Below are 19825 nucleotides of genomic sequence, written 5' to 3'. Positions count from 1 at the left end.
TAGACTGAAAGCACCAGTTAACCAGGGTTAGTAAAAGGAGGGGTGACTGGATATGACCACAGACTGTCAAGAGAGGCACAGCCCATTTTTCTGAGAAATTCAGAAAGTAAGCTAACAAAAGCCAGGACTATAAAGGCCCACCCTCAAATTCATGTTGCATTCTCTTACCCCGTTAGTGTTTTCTGAAGCAGCACAGTTTGTTGTACCACTGGGGAAACGATTGTAGCGGGTGTTCTTACTGGCGCTCATAATCTAACCCCACATTTGAATGTTCTAAACGCTGCCTCTGGTAACATAAAAATAAAGAACATTGTTAAAGGACAATATACTTTATTTATAATCTATCTCAGACATGCAAAAGGTGCTGCACCAAGCCTGTGCACAGCTGGCTTAAGAATATTTTTTTAAAAGAACATAATATTTAAAAAAACAGCACATTATTGCTATTATTATTCATAATTATCTGCCCTTCACTGTAAGGTCCCAGGGTGGGTTGCAACATTTAAATATAATATTAAAGCAGTTTAAAATAACTGACAAACACAAAAATAGGGTGGGTCCTAAAAATATACATCTCAGGTGTCAAAGGCCAGGATAAAGAGGTGTGTCTTCAGTATTCACCAGAAGCTGTATAATTAAGGTACCACCAGACAGTGATTGCTACAGCTTAGGGGTTGCCACAGAGAATGCCCTCACCTGGCACTGCTGGTTTGGGCTGATGGGCACTGTACTCCAAAATGTTTGGAGGGTACCAGGTTGGGAAACAGTTGGATAGCTCAGTCAGTAGAACATGAGAATTGTTATCTCAAGGTCGTGGGATCGAGCCCCATGTTGAGCAAAAGATTCCTGCGTTGCAGGTGGTTGGACTAGATGACACTCGGCATCCCTTCCCTTCTATGATTCCATGATCTAAACGACAGCTAGATAATTGTCTGAACTGGTGAACTGTATGGCAGATTTGCTCTCAGTCCAACTTCTATCCAGGTAAAGATGGAAGATGGTGGGTCCACCTGAAATACTCCCAACATTTCTCCAAGAGTCTGACTGGGTCAAAAAGACAAAAGGTTACCATGTAAAACAAATGCCAAAGGAAGCCAGATCCGGCCCCTCCAGAGGGCAGGTGCTGGACGTGCTTCTCCTTGATACAAACTTCTCAGGGGTTGTGCTTTGGCAGAGCTTGGGAGGAGCTGGAGATTCAGCCTTTGCCTATACACACAGCTCAGGGTTCAATCCCCACATGTCATGTGTCAGGCATAGGAAAGGAAGCAGTACCTAGCTGGCCTCTTATTAGGCTGCTCTGTGATGTGCTACAAAGCCAGGTACCTAGGTGCTTGGACCTCTCCTTGTGTGGGCTGGCTTCTTGGAGGAGGCACAGCTAACACACTTGGATCTTCTGTTGCAAAAGCATTTCTCTTCCATGTGATCTGAGCCATATGTGGGAAGAGGCCAAGAGCAAAACCTTGGATCAATTAAGGGAGCTGCAATTCCTGGACTCTACTTACCCTGTTCAGCTCAGAAAACGACAAGGCAAACTGTGGAGCCGTCAACACCGTAACAGAGAAACTAACAATTCATTCTTACAAGAGAGCTCAGCTTCCAGGTGCTTTCTCCTTTTTCCAGCTCTTTAAACACTTTTTACTAGGTTCAAATTCTCAAAGCAGCCAGTAATGAAACCAAAATCAAAAAGGGCATGGGGGGAAAGGGAAACAAAGGAATATCCCCCACCCTGTATAGCCTGGGTTTAAGTTGGATGCTATTAAAAAAATTGTGGCATATGAAATGGTTTCGCTACTTCAAGCTAAAATTTCACTAAACACAAAATGAAGGTGTACTTCAACCAGATGAGACAATTACATTCTTATGAAGTCGATGGGCAAAAGGTTCAAGATTGATATAAAGAGGAAGAAGCTCACTCAACAGGAAATTAACTTTGGGTTTTGCTGCTGTGAGAAGCAGCAGAAACCAATCACTTTCGTGACATTAAAGAGCAGTAGATACTAGCCATTTTTCTACAAAAATTTTCGCTGCAGCTATTAAGGAAACATTCTGTGCTGGTTCACACACATCACTTAAGAGTCAAACAAAATGTGGCTAAGCAGCCATGTTTACCGTAGGCTCTAATTTTTAAATTAAATGAGGTGCGTGATGAAAGAAGCCTGCAACTTATCCTGAGATGAGTACAAGGGATGGAGTTTCTGATGCTTCCAAAAAAGGCACTTCTTTCAATGCCATGAAGAAAGAATCTCTAGCGAGGGAGATTTACTAGGGATTACCAATATCCTTGGATTATTCATAGCAGCCTGGAAATGGGTTTAAGACCAGCAGCCAAAGAAGGGATGAACTTTCATAGATTAAAAGGGCATGTAAAATGAAACAGGAGCTCCACAAAATAAACATGATGAAGGAACAAAAGTGGAAGGACCCCAGGAATAGGCCCTTGAGCATCTACTTGTATGCTTAGCCATGTGGGCTTTCAAACACAGAAAAAGCAGATGATGATGATGATGATTTATATACTGTCCTATACACAGAGGCCTCAAAGCGAATCACAGAACAAAATCAAAATATAAGACAACAAAATATATAATCAAAATAAAAACAACCCAATAACCCCCCTCCAAAACCCCACATTTTAAAAGGGCATAGGATGTCAATCAAATCAACCAAAGGCCTAGTTAAAAAGGAACGTTTCTGCCTGGCACCTAAAGGTGTATAATGAAGGTGCCAGGCGAAACTCCCCAGGGAAAGCGTTCCACAGACACAGTAAGTACCATATTTTTTGCTCTATAAGACTCACTTTTTCTCTCCTAAAAAGTAAGGGGAAATGTGTGTGCGTCTTATGGAGTGAATGCAGGCTGCGCAGCTATCCCAGAAGCCAGAACAGCAAGAGGTATTGCTGCTTTCACTGCGCAGCGATCCCTCTTGCTGTTCTGGCTTCTGAGAGTCAGAATTTTTTTTTTCCTTGTTTTCCTCCTCCAAAAACCAGTCTTGTGGTCTGGTGCCTCTTATAGAGCGAAAAATATGGTGATTAAACAAGATATGACAGCAGAAAAACGGAGTGAGCAAATGATTTTGCAAGCCCAACAGGAATATAAGCAGGAAAGGCTTGGATTGATTTCCTGCCCCAAAAAAGTTGGGGCTGTGAATTTCTGACTGCTGTGAATCTAATTACCTCTAGCCAAAGATAAAGTGGTGTCATCTGGAGCAAATGTATGTACACCAACTGTGGAGAGGGGGTATGTAGAAGCTTGGCGAGGCCACCAAATGAAGTTCCAAAGTCAGGAAGAATGTGACAAACCTCAGTAATTTAAGGAATGCCTTAATTAAGTGATTTGCGCAGCTTGAGAAACATGGCCCTATTTTTTAAATGCACATCCTGCTATTTAATGCTACATTGCTCTTAGGAATGTTTTGCTTTACTTTGACCAGTTGATGACCCTCCTGGAGAATTGGTCATAGGCAAGATCTAATTAATTTTTCCTGACTCATTTTATAACGGTGGCTTGACTGTAATGATGTGTGCCTTGTTTATATCTTATGGAAGTGTTTTTATTTTTTTGTTTTCCTAATTAAAGTGATTTTTTAAAAATATAGGTAAATATAAAGGGACCCCTGACCATTAGGTCCAGTTGTGGCCGACTCTGGGGTTGCGGCGCTCATCTCGCTTTATTGGCTGAGGGAGCCGGCGTACAGCTTCCGGGTCATGTGGCCAGCATGACTAAGGCGCTTCTGGCGAACCAGAACAGCGCATGGAAACGCCGTTTACCTTCCCGCCGGAGCGGTACCTATTTATCTACTTGCACTTTGACGTGCTTTCGAACTGCTAGGTTGGCAGGAGCAGGGACTGAGCAATGGGAGCTCACCCCATTGTGGGGATTTGAACCACCGACCTTCTGATCAGCAAGTCCTAGGCTCTATGGTTTAACCCACAGCACCACCCATGTCTCTCTCTTTTTTTTTTTTAGAAAAAAATACTTTTTATTAAAAATGTTCTTGTTTACAACAGTACATGCATTGCCTCTTTTTTCAGGATGTAAAGCCTTTTCTACAAATCCGTTACATTTGGTATGAGAGAGTTTAAAAAATAAAAATAATATTCTGATCTTACCTTTGGAAGAAGACAAGCTCTCTTTCTGCAGAAGCACCTATCCAGCAACTGTGCCCTAGCTCCAGGAAGGAGTGATGGCCACCAAGTTGGATGGGTAAATCCTACTCTCTTCTGTTGGAGACAGCATGCCTCTGAATACCAGTTGCTGGGAATGACAAGCGGGGAAGAGTGCTGTTGCTCTCAGGTCCTGCTTGTGGGCATCTGGTTGGCCACTGTGAGAACAAGATGCTGGACTGAATCGCCCCCTCCCCCCCAATCTGATCCAGCAGCTAGTCTCTTCTGGTGTTCTCTACTCCCAAGACTGTATGTGCTAAGCCACATTCTAACCTGCCTGTTCCATCAGCAAACCAAACCTCTCACTTTGCACTAGGAACACAAGCAGTTTGATTAGCCTCTTGCCACAGCTGGCAAAGAAGAACATGCAGCCCTACCTTGAAGAGGTGGTGGTGGAATGACTGGATCCAGGTCCCACGGCCTGTCTCCGTTTGGAAAAGACAGCTGTGCAACTCAGGGTTGTGCTTTTTTGTTTGTTTGTTTGTTTAATTTACTTCTCTGTTTTTGCCAAAAATAAAAAATAAACTTGAAAGAGTAAGCTGAAAGAACGAGCTTTCGGTCAGTCACATTGCTGATGGCAATCAGATGCCAGAGAGGAGGTGGAAGCCATCCACCTCAGTATATGATTAGGAACAGGGATAAGAACATAAGAGCCCTGCTGGGTCAGACCAATCAGGGTCCACTGAGGCCATCATTCTGTTAAGAACATAAAAGCAGCTCTGGTTGATCAGAGCAAAGGCCCCATTTAGTCCCACATCCTGTTCTCACAGTGGCCAACCAGATGCACCAATGAGAATCCCACAAGCAGGGTATGAGTGCAACAGCAGCCATCTTCCCACTTGTGATTCCCAGCAACTGGTATTCAGAGGTGGCTGAGCAAAGCCACTGTGACTAGTAGCTATTGACAGCTTAATACTCCATGAATTTGTTCTCAGTTCTGGCCAGCCAGATGGATATGGCCAAGTGATGTGCTGGTACATAAGAAACCTATGCCATTTTTTTGGTCATAGAATTATTTATATGGATTTATTTACATTTAGACTTCCTTCTCCCTGCCCCCTTATAAAATCTGATGTACTCCAGTAGTATTTGTGTCCTCCTGTTTCCTTTGCTGCAAGTCTGTTTACTCAGAAGAAAACAAACAATTGCAGGACTCTAGAATTAAGCGGAGTTACTCATGGTGAAAGAAAGAAAAACCCACAGGGCTCTCCGTTTCCTGCATTTGTTGATCTGCACTTAGAGGCCACAGATCCAGGCACTGTCCTGGGAACACTGACCATAGCCCACAAAACTGCTTCCTTAGCCAACTTCTGCTGCAGCTCATAGGCACTCACCAAAGCTGCATCAGAGAAAATAGATCTGTCTCCTGCACCTTCAGACTCAAGCTCAACAAACTCTAACACAACAGAATCACCTTCAACTGACAAGGCAGGTTGGTTTGACAAAAGTTGCAAATTAGTAACACAGAGATTATTTAAGTAGACATGCTAGTTATCAGTGGGTTGTCCTTTGCTGAGAAAATACTGGAAGGGTACCACAAAAGCTCTTCAGTCAAAAGTGCAGCCTGCAGCCATCTTGATGTCTCAAAACCACTCAGAAGTATCACCTCTTAGGCAAGATTAAACAAGGTATGAGGAAGGCAACTGAGGGCTCACCTATGTTTCTCTCTGGGAGCTGGCTATTTTGTCCAAGTCTCACCTCTCCTATGGTCTGGGAATAGAGGAAGAATGGGCAATATTGTGTCCTCTAGATGTCAATGAACTGCAGTTCTGATTATCCCTGGCCACTGGCCCGATGGCATCTAACAACTGAAGGGTCACAGGTTCCCCAGATCATTACCAGTTTTATGAATACATTCATGTTAATAGATGAACCTGAAGGGCTACTACTGGATCTGTTCCAGAAAATGTTGCTCAAGCTTGGTCCAGCTTATGCTGCTGGCAGCAAAGATTAGTTTAGCCCAATTATGGAATACGGAGGAAGGGAAATATTCCAAGCATTTAAGAACTGGTTAAGTAAGCTGTTACTATCGCAGAAAATAAAATAAAATTACAGACACTAGAATCAAAAGCAAGACTGCCAGCCCGATACTAAAGTAAGTGAATAAATATCTCAAATTCCAAGCTGCCACAGCAGACAGGGTACCAAGGATTTCCCCCAAACCACACTAGGAAGCATACACAGTGGTACCTCGGGTTACAGACGCTTCAGGTTACAGACTCTGCTAACCCAGAAATAGTACCTCGGGTTAAGAACTTTGCTTCAGGATAAGAACAGAAATCGTGCAGCAGCAGTGCAGCGGCAGCGAGAGGCCCCTTTAGCTAAAGTGGTACCTCAGGTTAAGAACTTTTTCAGGTTAAGAACGGACCTCCAGAACAAATTAAGTTCTTAACCCGAGGTACCACTATAATCAGTGTTAAATAAGCTTAAGAGAGAACCTAATGTATTATTTACAACAACGAAAAGACAGAATTTTTAAAAATATAAGCTTACATAGACTGAGCAAGGATGGAAACTAATTCATGTCTAACTCTCTAAAAAACAAATCCAAGCCAAGACACTCTACACTGAAATCAGTTCACAATTACTTCCTTAGAGGTATTTCACATGTGGTTGTCAGGCTGAGTCACCTGGGCATTTTACAATGCTGCCAAAGAAACAGCTGAACATTTTCATAATTTATCATAGAAGTAATCCTTAAAGAGTGAAAGCTGGCTCTCAGCATTTTTATCTTTTGGGTTTCCTGGACACATTGGCAAGGTCACCACTGGAAAAAGGATGCTGAGCTAGAGAGACCCTTGATCAGTTCCAACAGGAATCTAGTTATATTATTGATTATGCCAGCACCACTAGGTATCTTCCATCCCTGTGCAGTTAGAGCTGCTCTGCCATGCCGCAATCATCACTACTCAGGGTACATTTGCTATGCTGCTGCTGCTGCTGTAAATACACATTTACTTGTGAATGGTGCATGCAAAACCTTACACGAGGCCTCTGTCAGGGGCTTTGGACTAATCTGCTGCTCTAGGTACTTAAGGACATGTCACTCACATTTCACATGCTTGCTGCATGAAATACTGGTCACATATACCCATGGAAACTAATGCATAGAGCTCATCTATGGTGCGCCAACTTAGCAGAAAGCCAGAAACAGCCCACATTCATACTGGATGCACCTGGGCAGTGTTCAAAATTAGTCAGGCGGCAGGTGCAGGTTGTATCTGGCTATCAACCACTTGTGACCAAGTGAAGATGCCTAGCAGCCAGGATGGCACCTGACGTCTCCACCATCTGGAGGTGCATCCTGGGAATCATTGGATTTGGATTTGGACGGTTCTCACATGCCAATACCCCATTCTGTAGAATGCTATCAGTTATACTTTATCTGTACAATTAGGAATGAATTTCTGGAACCATAATGCTGAGTTTCTAACACTGCACCTGCACATTAGGAAGGTCTGGACCCTTGCTAGTTATTGCTTGACAAATCACAGCACACTGCATTCCATCCCCCAGCACCATTTCACAATCCACCAGAACCTAGCCTCCTTGCATCTCAAAAGGTAACAAAATCAGAGAAGCAAGAAAATGATAGGCGATTTTCAACTGTCTGCTTTAACTTTGTTCTTCAACCAAATTAAAAAGAAGTGCACAAGGCTAACCTTTGCTTCAGCTGGCCCAAGAGCCCAGAAAACAGCTGTAGCACTTCATCCAATGGGTGAAAGACCAGCTGGCTTAAAGAGCTGCCCTGAGAAATGAAAACTCTGGAATCACTGACATTTACGCCCTCCTTGTACACAAAACCTCCTAAGCATGAAAGGGAAGTTAAACAAAGCCACTATGAAGCACAACCGCCCATAGGCAGAACACTGCACCTTCCTCCAAGGAAGGAGGCAACAGTCAGCAGCTATCCAGAATGAGTAGGAATAAAGAGCAGCAAACAGTTTAACACCAGTCAGAACCAGGACACCTCAAACCATCCTTTTGCTCAGGCACCTAAGAGTTCAAAACCTTCTACAGCTCCATTAAGAGCTAACACAAAACAGGAACCTAAACAGTTAACCACCTTGGGAGCCTGTGAGGATGAATAGTGGCATCTAAGTTGGAAAAATAAAACACGAAGGTTTTTCAAGTCCATAAACTGATTTGAGCTCAAGTTATTCAACTGACACAACTGATTCCAATTCTCTCTGATCTAGGCAGCAGTTTAGTGATCTGCTGATGGGCTCACACAGAGCCATAGTATTTTCCCAGTGAGAGCGAGAGAGTCCACAGAGGAAGTATTTTACCTCACATGCAGACCGAGAGCTGAATCATGCAGAACACTCCACAGAGAAGATCTCAGGCAAAGATTTCCCTCTTTCAAAATGTCTCTTGCATGCCTGCTGGCCTTTGCTGTAGTCTGCTCTCTCAGTGATGTAAATAGGAAGGCATGCAGAGCAATAGGCGATATGTAAATTCATCAGGAAAATCCCCTACCAACCTCAGCCAATCATCTAGCACTTCCTCATTCCCAACAGGCTTCAGCCAAGAAAGGGAAGCCCTCCTTACTCATAGAAGGGCAAGTCTTTCTTTTTTTAAAAAACCAACAACAACAAGACCCATCCATTTGAACATATCAAGGTTTTTTTTTAAAAGCAACCCATGAAATACATTCTTGCAGCCTGCAAACTTAAGGCTGAAACAGTAAGTTGCTGTAACACTTGTCCTAAACTCAAGGAAGTCCACCGTAAAAATTATAAAATCAGAATCTCATAAAAAGACTAAGGCTGTGTACCCACTGTACATTTAAAGCACATCACTGGTCCCACACCTGATAGGAAAAAAAAAATCAAGGGAGCTATAGTTTGTTATGGGTGCTGAGAATTGTAGCCCTGTGAGTGCAACAGTGCCCAGGATTCAGGGGTGTGGATTAAATGTATGGTGTGCAGGCAGACTTAGAGCAGGAGTGGGTAACTTATGACCCTTCAGATAGTATTGGACTCCAAACCCCATCAGCCTCAGTCAGCAAGGAATGATGATAATTGTAATGAAACAATATCTGGAGGGTCACAGGTTCTCCAACTCTGAAGTACACTGCAAAGGCCCTCCAAATCTGGCGGGGGGGGGGGGGGTTGCTGCAGGAGTGCTTTGTGTGCCATCTGCCTTGAAAGAGATTCTGGTGTGCCCCGCCTTAGCACTCATAAGTGTTAAATAACTACTGTCCAGTCACAAATACAGTGGTACCTCGGGTTAAGTATTTACTTCGTTCCGGAGGTCCGTACTTAACCTGAAACTGTTCTTAACCTGAAGCACTTTAGCTAATGGGGCCTCCTGCTGCTGCCGCACCACCGGAGCATGATTTCTGTTCTCATCCTGATGCAAAGTTCTTAACCTGAAGCACTATTTCTGGGTTAGCGGAGTCTGTAACCTGAAGCGTATGTAACCTGAAGCGTATGCAACCTGAGCTACCACTGTAGTTACAAACTTAATTCGTTCTGGAGGTCCGTTCTTAACCTGAAACTGTTCTTAACTAGAGGCGTGCTTTTGCTAATGGGGCCTCTTGCTGCCGCTGCACACGATTTCCGTTCTCATCCTGGGGCAAAGTTCTCAACTCGAGGTAACTCTTCCAGGTTAGCCGAGTTGGTAACCTGAGGTGTTTGTAACTCGAGGTACCACTGTACTCACTTCTTGGCAGTGGCGTAGCGTGGGGGGTGCAGGGGGGGCCGGCCGCACCAGGCGCAACATCTGGGGGTTAGGGTTAGGGGCGCAAATACACGGGTTAGGGGGCGCAAATCCACGGGTTAGGGGGCGCAAATTACTTGCCTTGCCCCGGGTGCTGACAACCCACGCTTACGCCACTGCTTCTTGGACAGGGTGCCTGAGAAGGCAGTGGCAATCCAGCTGCAGGCCCTTGTATGGATCAGACACTGCCTTGGTTGCCCTGAAGTAGTTAGAGCAGTCAGTTGGGTGCCCAAATGGACTGCCATCCCAATCAGCACCAACATTAAATATATATATATTTAAAGCAAGTATGGTCAGGATTCAAGTCTGTGGAATCTATTCTGTTTTTTAACATCTAGATCCCTGAGATCTGCTAAGTGTAACCTGGTGTGAAGGACCAGAATTAAAGAAATCTGAGCCTCCAAATTTAATTAGAATACCAAAGGTGGTGGTGGGGGGACCGCCAGTCCTCATTCCGATTACCCTCCCCCAACAAAGCTTTCTTCATTTCACTGTTATGTGGGGTTGCATTTTGCTACAGTTATTATAGTTTACAGTTATTATATTATGTTATAGGGAAAAGGAGTTTATTTTATTCTAACATATTATATATTACGTACCTGCCAATCTACAAGAAATTGCTCAGAGACCTACCAGAAATTTCAATATGCTTTCTGCCCACTGATTTAAAGCATTTTTGTAGTGCTCTTCAAGAAAAAAAAACACACAACAAAACCCCTCTAGAACAAGTTATATACAATAAGTTAAAATAAGACAATTCACATCCACAGGCTTACAATCCAAGCCAGGACACACAAGGAAAGGGCACAAGAAGAGAATAAACAAGCAAACTTGGGCACCAATTCTTGAAGACAGCATTATACAGACATGCTAGACGGGGCTGATGCATTGGTCAAAGATCAGGGATTCAAAGCCCTACTTAACCATGTACACTGCAATGTGACCTTGGAGCCAGTGACTATCTTTCAGCCTAACCTACCTTACAGGGTTGTTGGGTAGAGAAAAAGGGAGGAGCGGGGAGGGTGGACAACAATGACAAAGAATACGATACAACAACAACAACAGAATCACAGACCTTGGGGCCAGTAACTAATATTCAACATAGCCAACTTCACAGGTTTGTTGTGAGGATAAAAATGGAGGGGCAGTCAAAAATATATATATTCTGCCATATATATTGCAGTATGTATATGTCTGTGTGTATACTGTATATATATAATCTCAATATCCTTATTGTGCTAAAAGGGACGTAGTAAATGAATAATGCTACCTTAGCCTAACCTACCTCACAGGGCTGTGGTGAGGATAAAATGCATTTGGGGGTATGAAAAAGTCACGTATACCGTCTTGAGCTCCTTGAAGAGATATAGAATATGATGATGATGATGATGATGATGATGATATTTTCCTCCCCTCAGCACCTGGAGGGAGGGGCGCCCGCCTCAGCAGGCCCCACCCCCTCACCACCCACAGGCCCCGCCCCTCGCGCTCTCACCTGACGCGGGGGAGTGGCGGGGGGAGGAGGCGGCCGGCCCAAGCGCGGCCCCCCGGCACATGGTGGCTCCCCCGCCTTCTCCCAGCCAGAGTCCAGCTCCTGCACCGCCAAGCGCCTGGTTGTCTGCTCCCCACCTCTGGGCCTCCCAGCAAGCCGGGCCGGAAATGACGACCACGCGTCGCTCGCCGCTCAGGCTGCCGGGATTCGTGGTTTTTTCCTCCCAGTGCTGCGCTTCACCGAAATTCCTCTTATGCGGCCTGCGGCCTACAGTTCCCATGAGCGCCTGCTCCAGCGGCGTGTCGCGCGACTCTTCCGGCTGCTTTTTTATTGGTCTCGCTGAGAAGGCCTCCGTCTACTCCCCACCTTGATTTCTTTTGCTTCTATGGCTGTGCCGACTTTGAGTCACGTTAGGCTTATCCAATCAAATGTCCCGAGACAGAATGATAGCGGCGGGGGGAGGGAGCAATGGCGTGAAGTTGTAGACTGCGCCGGCCAGTGGAAAGAGAGTCTGTAGGTGGAGGAAGACGATTGGCTGCAGAAGGTCGTGCGACAGGGCAACGCAATTGGCTAGCGTCCCTGAGCAAGTACCAGCCAATTGGGAAGTGGGGCTAGTTTATAAAAGCCGATTCCACGAGCTTGCGCGTTCTTTTTCCCGCTTGCGCTCGAACTGTTGACGGTAAGGTTTGCTTTACGCGGGCGGAAAGGCCTGTTTCTAGATCTATAGTGGTTAGTCTCGCTTGACCCAACAGCAGAACATTCCAAAAGGGGCACAAATCACGTGTGAACAGGCGCCGTTGTGTTTTTTATTTAAAATGTTTTATATTTATTTAAGACCTGTTGAAAGCTTTGGAATATTGCGAAAATGCTGTAAGGAATGGAAAACCTCGTCCTGGTGTAGAATTGCAGTCACTGTTAGTTCTACCCAGAGTAAAAGGTAAAGGGACCCCTGATCGTTAAGTTCAGTCATGAACGACTCGGGGGTTGCCGTGCTCCTCTCGCTTTACTGGCCGAGGGAGCCGAAGTTTGTCTGCAGAGCTTTTCCGGGTCATGTGGCCAGTGTGACTAAGCCGCGTCTGGCGAACCAGAGCAGCGCACGGAAATGCCATTTACCTTCCCGTCGGAGCGGTACTTATTTACCTACTTGGACGTGCTTTCGAACTCCTAGGTTGGCAGGACTCTACTAAGAGTAGACCCATGGTAATTAATGGACAGGGCAGTCTTCGGTCTAGTAATTTCTATAGCTATGCTCTGAGTGGGATTGACACTGGATGACACCCATAGTTTTTTTAATCCCCACGTGTCAGTTTGTATATTTATACCCTGGTCCAGGGTCACCTAGTAAATTTCATGGCTGAGCAGGGTCTGCAACATTACTTAGTTGAGATCTTACCAGGCCACTAGATAAATTACATGGCCCAAAATTATGAAATTGGTCCCCAAATCCAGGTTTATATTCTGAAAAAGTTAAAAGACCACTGTTTTAACTGCTAGATCTCTCACAATTGGTGATAGGGTGAATTGATTTTCTGGTAGCAGGGCCAGAAAGGAGACAATGCGTTTACCTGTTTGTATGAGTTAATGAAAGTTAGAACTTTGAAGGAGGTGGTAAAACCTCTCGTTCATGCCTCATAGTTCTCATGGAATGGGTGATCTGCTTTAGATCCTGCAAAGGACCCTTTACGTTTCAGAAAGGGAGGATCTTGCAACCAACGTTTCAGAAAGGGAGGATCTTGCTGATCAAATCCTTCTCCGGCAGCATAGCAGGACAGTCATATCAATGTTGAGTGTTGGGCCAGTTCATTTTATGTGTAGGTCTCCAGTCTGGTTTAAGGCTTTGTTGAGGCCTCCTTCCCTTGGTCTTTTTTCCTACCTGTGAGAAGCATTTGTTTCTGAGTGTGGCTAGGATGATTACAGAATTCTTCAAGGCATCTGGTTGGCCACTCTCAGAACGGGATGCTGGACCCCCTTTGACCAGGTCCAGCCCCTGGCGTCCTTGTTAAGGCCTCCTCCTTTACCTTTCCAGGTGTGTTTGCTGCCACTGAATGATATGAACCCAGTAGATAGGGAGGAGCCTAAACTGTGATTTTGGAAAATCTGTGTGGGTAATCTGTTAGGCCCATCAGACAGCAGCCGATGATGAGCTCTTAATTTTCTGACACCTCGTATGAAAACTGGTTGCAGTTTACTGATTACGAGCACGAGCTGAGGCTTAAAAGCTGATTTCAGAGAGGCACCTTCCTTTCAAACTAGAACCTTGTTCCTGTCTGTTTTGAAAACAAAATGTATTATTGGCACTTTATTCATTATTATTCTTATTTTAATTTTCTTCAGGAAGCACACGGGAGAAGAGAAGAGACTATGTTGGTATCAGAAGTGATCTAGCAGGACACTGGGTTGTGCCAGGCCTTTGTGGTGAGTTTTTAACCTTCATCCAAGAAAATTTACCAGACACACTTTTCATTGTGCACTTTACACATAAGTAGACCTAGAGGGTCTCCTTGGATGAATAGCCCCAAATTTTAGCCTGTTACTAGTTACAGTTTTCCTTTGGGGGGGGGGGAATAAAAACCTGCGACATAAAATGTCCCAGAAATACATTGAGTTTTGCCATTGGGATGCATTTACTACCCCAGCCAATGTTAGTGGATTGAGATAACTGTATTATTCCATTGTTTTTCTCATAGGAATATGGCCAGCAAACAGAATATGTGGAGTGCCAATAGGTTGGCACAAACCTAATTCAGGTGTGTTGAATTTTTCAACTTTCAAATTCAAAAAATGAGGGGTGCTAAAAGTTGCAACATGACTTGGGAATTAAAAAAATATTTTGGTTGAATTAATATAATTTAGTTTTGCTTGCTAAATAAGTACAGTCATACCTCGGGTTAAATGTGCTTCAGGTTGAGCGTTTTCAGGTTACGCTCTGCGGCGACCCGGAAGTAACGGAAAGCATTACTTCTGGGTTTTGCCGCATGCGCAGACGCTCAAAATGACGGATCCCGTTCACATCGAGGTATCACTGTACATACAAACATTTTTAACATTTGTGTGGAATTCATCTTAATTTTAAATTTGTCTTATTTTTAAAAAATGTGTAAAGTTGCATAAACATTTAAATAATTGTCAAGTACTTGCAGTTATATTTTTTATTTATATACTATACATATTTTTTATATTGAATTGTATATTACAGTTAAACACGTATATAATTCACTAATGTGCTGTAGCTGTATTTGCTTGTTTCACAGATTGAAGAATCTTCATCATTGTGTTAAAAATTTCTTGTCAGTGCTGCTGCTGCTGCTACTACTACTACCGTCTTAACCAGTGGGAATTGACCTTCAATGGATTCTAACCAGAGAACAAGTCTTGGGACATCCACTCACGTGAGCGATCTAATTGGAACTGGCAGAGAATTGTTGCCCTCTGAACTCCCAACTCTGCGAGACGTTATGAGGTACGGGCTGCAGCTAAGAGAACAAATTGGTGAGGGGGGCTGGGCAATGTATCAGTACAGTGGTGCCTTGGTTTACGATCTTACTCTGTTCTGGAAGTCTATTCTTAAACCAAGGTGTGCTTTCACATAGCAGCAGGGGACTCAATTTACAAATGGAACACACTCAACAGGAAGTGAAGCATGCTCTTATTCCAAAGCAAAGTTCCCAAACCAAAACACCTACTTCCAGGTTTGCAACGTTCTTAATCCAAGTTGTTCCCCCGCTGCTATGGCAAGGCATGCCTTGGTTTGGTTTAAGAACGGACTTCCGGAATGGATTAAGTTTGTAAACCAAGGTACCACTGTATATCATTCAAAACCGGTTCTGAAGTCCACATTATTATAGCATTTTCATAGTATGTGATGTGGCAATAAATCATGATGTGTGTGTGCTATGCAAAAATCATGATTTTGGAAAAACCGTGAAGCCAGTGCTGCTTTTGATTCCTGCACAGTGCAGGCTCAGCTCTCCACTGCCTTCTACTACTTTCTAAAATTTTAAAGTTGCCCCCAAGACTATATAGGACATTAATATCTTCTCCAGAAATCTTTAATTGTTTAGTTGAAGAATGCTATCATTGAGTTGCTTTTCATATATCATATACATCAAAATTAGATTTTTCTTTTTCTTTAATGTTTTCCCAGATTATATGTAACTCATCATCGCCGTTCTTTGAAATGTCCTGAATACCACCATTTGGTAGCCAAGCCCAAAACCAAAAGTGCCGTTTGGGTGCATTTTGGCTTGCCTGCTGATGAAAGTGACCGTGTGGTGGTTGATAATATCGCCATTTGTAAGATATGTTTGAATTCGGTATCTGCGAAAGGCGGAAACACCTCAAATCTAAGTAGCCACCTCAAGTTTCACCACCCACTGAAATTTAGGGAGTTGGCTTCTCCATCAAGAGACATTTCCGTCGATTCGTGTAATGAAGCTGATGATCTTCCAGTTGCAACAACGGTTAGTGCTGCTGAGCCTGCAGTAACGGTTGCAGAAAATCCTAAAAAACGGCTGAAAACAACATTGGATGTTCAGCCGCTCAATTCAAAGGCACCAAAATCTTGTACTCAGGCAATCATAGAGTATGTGGCTACATGCATGCAGTCTTACGACACAGTGGACCACCCAAAATTTATCCAGATGGTTAACACTCTAAACCCAAGATATAAGTTGCCCAGCAGAAAATACTTTGCAACCAAAGGAGTTCCAAAACTGTACAATGACACCGTGGAGAAAATGAAGAGAGAAGTAAGCCGGATAAAGGATACTGAGCTGGTCATCACTACTGATTGCTGGACATCAGTAGCAGGTACTCAATTTTTGGCAGTGACTGTACATTTCATATCGGATGAGTGGAAGTTGACTAATGCTTTCTTGGGCTGTAAACATATTTTGAAGGACCACAACTCAGATAATCTTTGTGAAATGCTCACAGACACATTATCGGAATGGGGCATAGATGTAAAGAATATATTTTGCAGTACTACTGATAACGGTACAAATATTGTAAAAGTAGTTAGGCAGCTTGGTTTAGAGCACGTTTCCTGCTTTGCCCACAATATAACTGTTGGGGTTAACCGAGCTTTAAACTTGACACAGCTGAAAAAGGCAGTTACAAGATTGAAAAACCTGCAGAATAGCATTAGCCATAGTTGGAAAATGAGAAGAGACTTTGCCAGATCTCAAGAGATACTTCAGATGGAGAAAGTTAGTTTGCCAAGTGCTTGTCCCACAATATGGTGGAGCACATTTAAGCTCTGCCAAACGTTTCTTGAAAACAAAAGTGCATTGAGTGAGATGTTTCTGGGTTACCCCTCCAAAAACCATTTGATGTTGGAAGAGAGTGATATCTCTGCTATACAAGACTTTGTGTCTGCAACTACTGTGTTAGAGGACATCACCACGACTCTGAGCGGAAGCAATGATATCACTGCTTCATCTGTTCTGCCGCTTTATAGACAAATTAAGAAAAGTCTCCAGCCTGATGAGGGAGACAGTATGCTGCTGCAGGATATTAAACATGAAATTTTGGGTGCACTGTCAGAAAAGTATGAAAGTGCACCTATGACAACCACTTTAGGTCTAGCTTCGCTGTGTGACCCAAGGTTTCGCCTGCGGTTCTTGGAGGCTCCTGAGGCTGTCAGGCAGGAGGCCATAAAGAAGATGGCAGACTTGCATGGCAGTCTGTGTGCTGCTTCTACGGAGCCCAGTACTCCGCCTCCTCAGCCAAAAAAAGGGTTGGCGAAAATTTTTGATTTAGAGGAGGAAGAGGAGGACCTGGCAGAAGATGGATTAGCACCGTTGTCTGAGTTGAAAGCAGAAAAAGAGCTAAGAAGCTATATGGCTATGCCAAGAGTGGACTTTGATGAATGCCCTCTGATGTGGTGGAAGGCACATGAGGCATCCTTCCCAATGTTGAAGGTGCTTGCAAAGAGGTTTCTGGCTATCCCGGGAACAAGTGTGCCGTGTGAAAGTGTTTTCAGCACAGCTGGCAGTGCTCTTCAAAGACAAAGGGCATCTCTATTGCCAGAGAATGCTGAAATGCAGATTTTCCTGGCCAAAAATGTAAATTTTGTTTAATACATTTTCCTTCTGTAAATTTTTATCTGTTCTTTCTAGTGTTGCCTGGCTTATAAAAGAAATGCAAGTTTTTCTGGCAAGATTTTGTAAATTTTGTTTAATAAAATGTTCTGTAAAATAATTTTTTGACATCTAATTGCAAGTGTAAAAAATTTCTTTGCTCTGGATTCGGCTCCCCTGCAGATGCTGGTTGCAAATAGGAAGCACCCTAAGGAAATGAAGATCTGCTTGAAGGAACTTGCTTTCATTAGTGTTCAGAGACTGGTTCTATGGGAATGCATCACGTGGGCTTGCCAGATCCGCCTGTGCATAACAGACAAGTCAAAAAGCAGAAGTGCCCAAAACAAACCCCTGTGTTGCAATGAGAACCAGTCACAGAAATATAGACCCAACACGTAGGCTAATAACTGTTAGAGCATATGTAATAGAATAATGAGATCATTCAGAAAGTAGAAATAAATCTATTAGTTCATATATACAATGTATGGTTATTCAAAAGTTTCAACAGAAGACATCTAAAAAGTAAAGTTTTCACACTAGTTTTTCAAAAGTTTCAACGGAAGATGTCCCAAAAGTCTCAAGGGGTGTTTCCGGAATGATACTACTGTTTCGTAATAGTCTTCATCAGCCAATATTTTTCACAAGAATATGTAAGTAAGATTCATGCTATGGATCAGTGCTCACTATACTGGCTGATGAAGACTATTAAGAAACAGTAGTATCAGTTCTTGAGACTTTTGGGACGTCTTCCATTGAAACTTTTGAAAAACTATTGAGAAAACTTTACTTTTTAGACTTTTGAGACTTCTTCTGTTGAAACCTTTGAATAACCATTGTGAGACTGACCTTTGACACCTATCTTGATTAAAAAGCAGAAGTGGGCAGAAGATGAGAAGAAAGCAGCTTGCTGAATCAGAATCTGTGTTAGACGGGACCTCCGTGGTCATCTAGTCCAACTCCCTGCAATGCAGGTGGCCTGTATGCTGATCAAACCCACAACCTTTGTGTTACCAGCACCATGCTCTAAACCCGGCATAGGCAAACTTGGCCCTCCAGATGTTTTTTGAGACTACAATTCCCATCATCCCTGACCACCGGTTCTGTTAGCTAGGGATGATGGGAGTTGTAGTCCCAAAACATCTGGTGGGCCGAGTTTGCCTATGCCTGCTCTAACCAAATAAGCTAATGGCTTATTATTACAAGGTAATGTATGCTTAGGACACATTTTATCAGAAAGGCTGTGCTTTTACAATATCTGACATTTTCAGAAGGTAAACTTAAAATCCTTTGGTTTTCCAGGAGCGTTTTAATCAAACGTATGTTTAGCAAGCTAAATGTTCTCCAGTCACAAAAATAAGAGCAGATTTGAATTTCTCTCATGCAAAAATATATATTTAAGAGCCTTTGGTGAAGAAGTTTGCAACAATATACTTTTTTCCAACTACAACAATAGCTTATTAAAGAAACAGATTGTGTTTGCGCAATGTGCAGGGGCAAAGGTATTCTGCACAGAAAACATCTGCCTCTGAATAGGGTTTCTGGCTCTGGGTGTTTGGGGATTATCAAATCCTTCATCTCACACCACAGACGCCAACTTAACTGAACTTCTCACACTTTCATTTGATAGGGGGGGGGGGCAGGTACCACAATGGTATAGTATTTGCTTGAATGAGAAAGGCCCCACAGTCATGATTCCAGGTTGGGCTGAGTGTCTCGGGGGTATGTGTGTGAAAATTGTTTCCTTGGCTGTTGTTTCCATTATACAATATGCCTATTTGCCAACAGGAAAAATAACAGATTTGTGCTAAGTGGCAGTTAAATCATAGAATCATAGAGTTGGAAGAGACCACAAGGGCCATCGAGTCCAACCCCCTGCCAAGCAGGAAACACCATCAGAGCACTCCTGACATATGGTTGTCAAGCCTCTGCTTAAAGACCGCCAAAGAAGGAGACTCCACCACACTCCTTGGCAGCAAATTCCACTGTCGAACAGCTCTTACTGTCAGGAAGTTCTTCCTAATGTTTGAGGCTTGTACTGATTCTTCTCTTCCACTCCCCCTCACCCCAGTTTGAATGATGGATGGCGAGAATGGTGTTTGGCACAAGATTCTTTGCAGATCACCAGCTGAAAATCAGGGTACAGCCAGCAGATCTCTCGGGTTGTAGTTTAGGTGGGGACGGAATCTCAGAAATTCTCACACTGGGCAGGTTTTAAATAAACGGCCATGTATGGTGATGGAGTGCAGCACTCTTAAATTGGTTGGTGACATTATTACTGGTTTAATGAAATACCTGCCATTCACCCAAAAGTCCCCTGGGGGGGGTCACAAAAATACAAATTACAATGATAAGAATAGGCTGGATCCT

The 19825-nt window shown here is 43.5% G+C and overlaps 1 protein-coding gene and 1 long non-coding RNA gene across 7 annotated transcripts in view; one reads left to right on the top strand and one right to left on the bottom strand.

Annotated features, from left to right (window-relative positions):
- The window catches only part of TRAF7 (TNF receptor associated factor 7), a 34281-nt gene extending 22758 nt beyond the window's left edge, over positions 1 to 11523 (bottom strand). The window contains exons 1-3 of one of the 5 annotated variants that reach the window (XM_083473980.1): positions 11382 to 11521; positions 11172 to 11241; positions 169 to 286 (exon numbers count right to left, since the gene is read on the bottom strand). In XM_083473980.1, the coding sequence (XP_083330106.1) occupies positions 169 to 249 (81 nt within the window). In that variant the 5' untranslated portion in view covers positions 250 to 286; positions 11172 to 11241; positions 11382 to 11521. Of the gene's footprint in view, positions 1 to 168; positions 287 to 4108; positions 4254 to 8451; positions 8602 to 11171; positions 11242 to 11381 lie in introns of those variants that run through there. The other 4 variants (XM_083473982.1, XM_083473979.1, XM_083473981.1 and 1 more) reach the window with 4 other exon arrangements.
- Positions 11524 to 11688: 165 nt separating this feature from the next.
- On the top strand, positions 11689 to 17695 carry LOC310692777. Of its 2 annotated transcripts, XR_014518892.1 has the most exons (6): positions 11689 to 12057; positions 13713 to 13793; positions 14066 to 14125; positions 14630 to 14838; positions 15523 to 17647; positions 17681 to 17695. It is a non-coding gene; the product is annotated as an uncharacterized lncRNA (long non-coding RNA). The 2 variants fall into 2 exon arrangements; XR_014518893.1 differs by lacking the exons at positions 11689 to 12057; positions 17681 to 17695 and adding an exon at positions 12295 to 12315 and having other exon boundaries at positions 15523 to 17594.
- Positions 17696 to 19825: the final 2130 nt, after the last annotated feature.

Source organism: Podarcis liolepis (assembly GCF_965112155.1).
Source record: "Podarcis liolepis genome assembly, chromosome: 14".
NCBI classification, from domain to species: domain Eukaryota; kingdom Metazoa; phylum Chordata; class Lepidosauria; order Squamata; family Lacertidae; genus Podarcis; species Podarcis liolepis.
The sequence above is the reverse complement of the archived record's forward strand: the minus strand, read 5'-3'. Positions and strand labels throughout refer to the sequence as shown.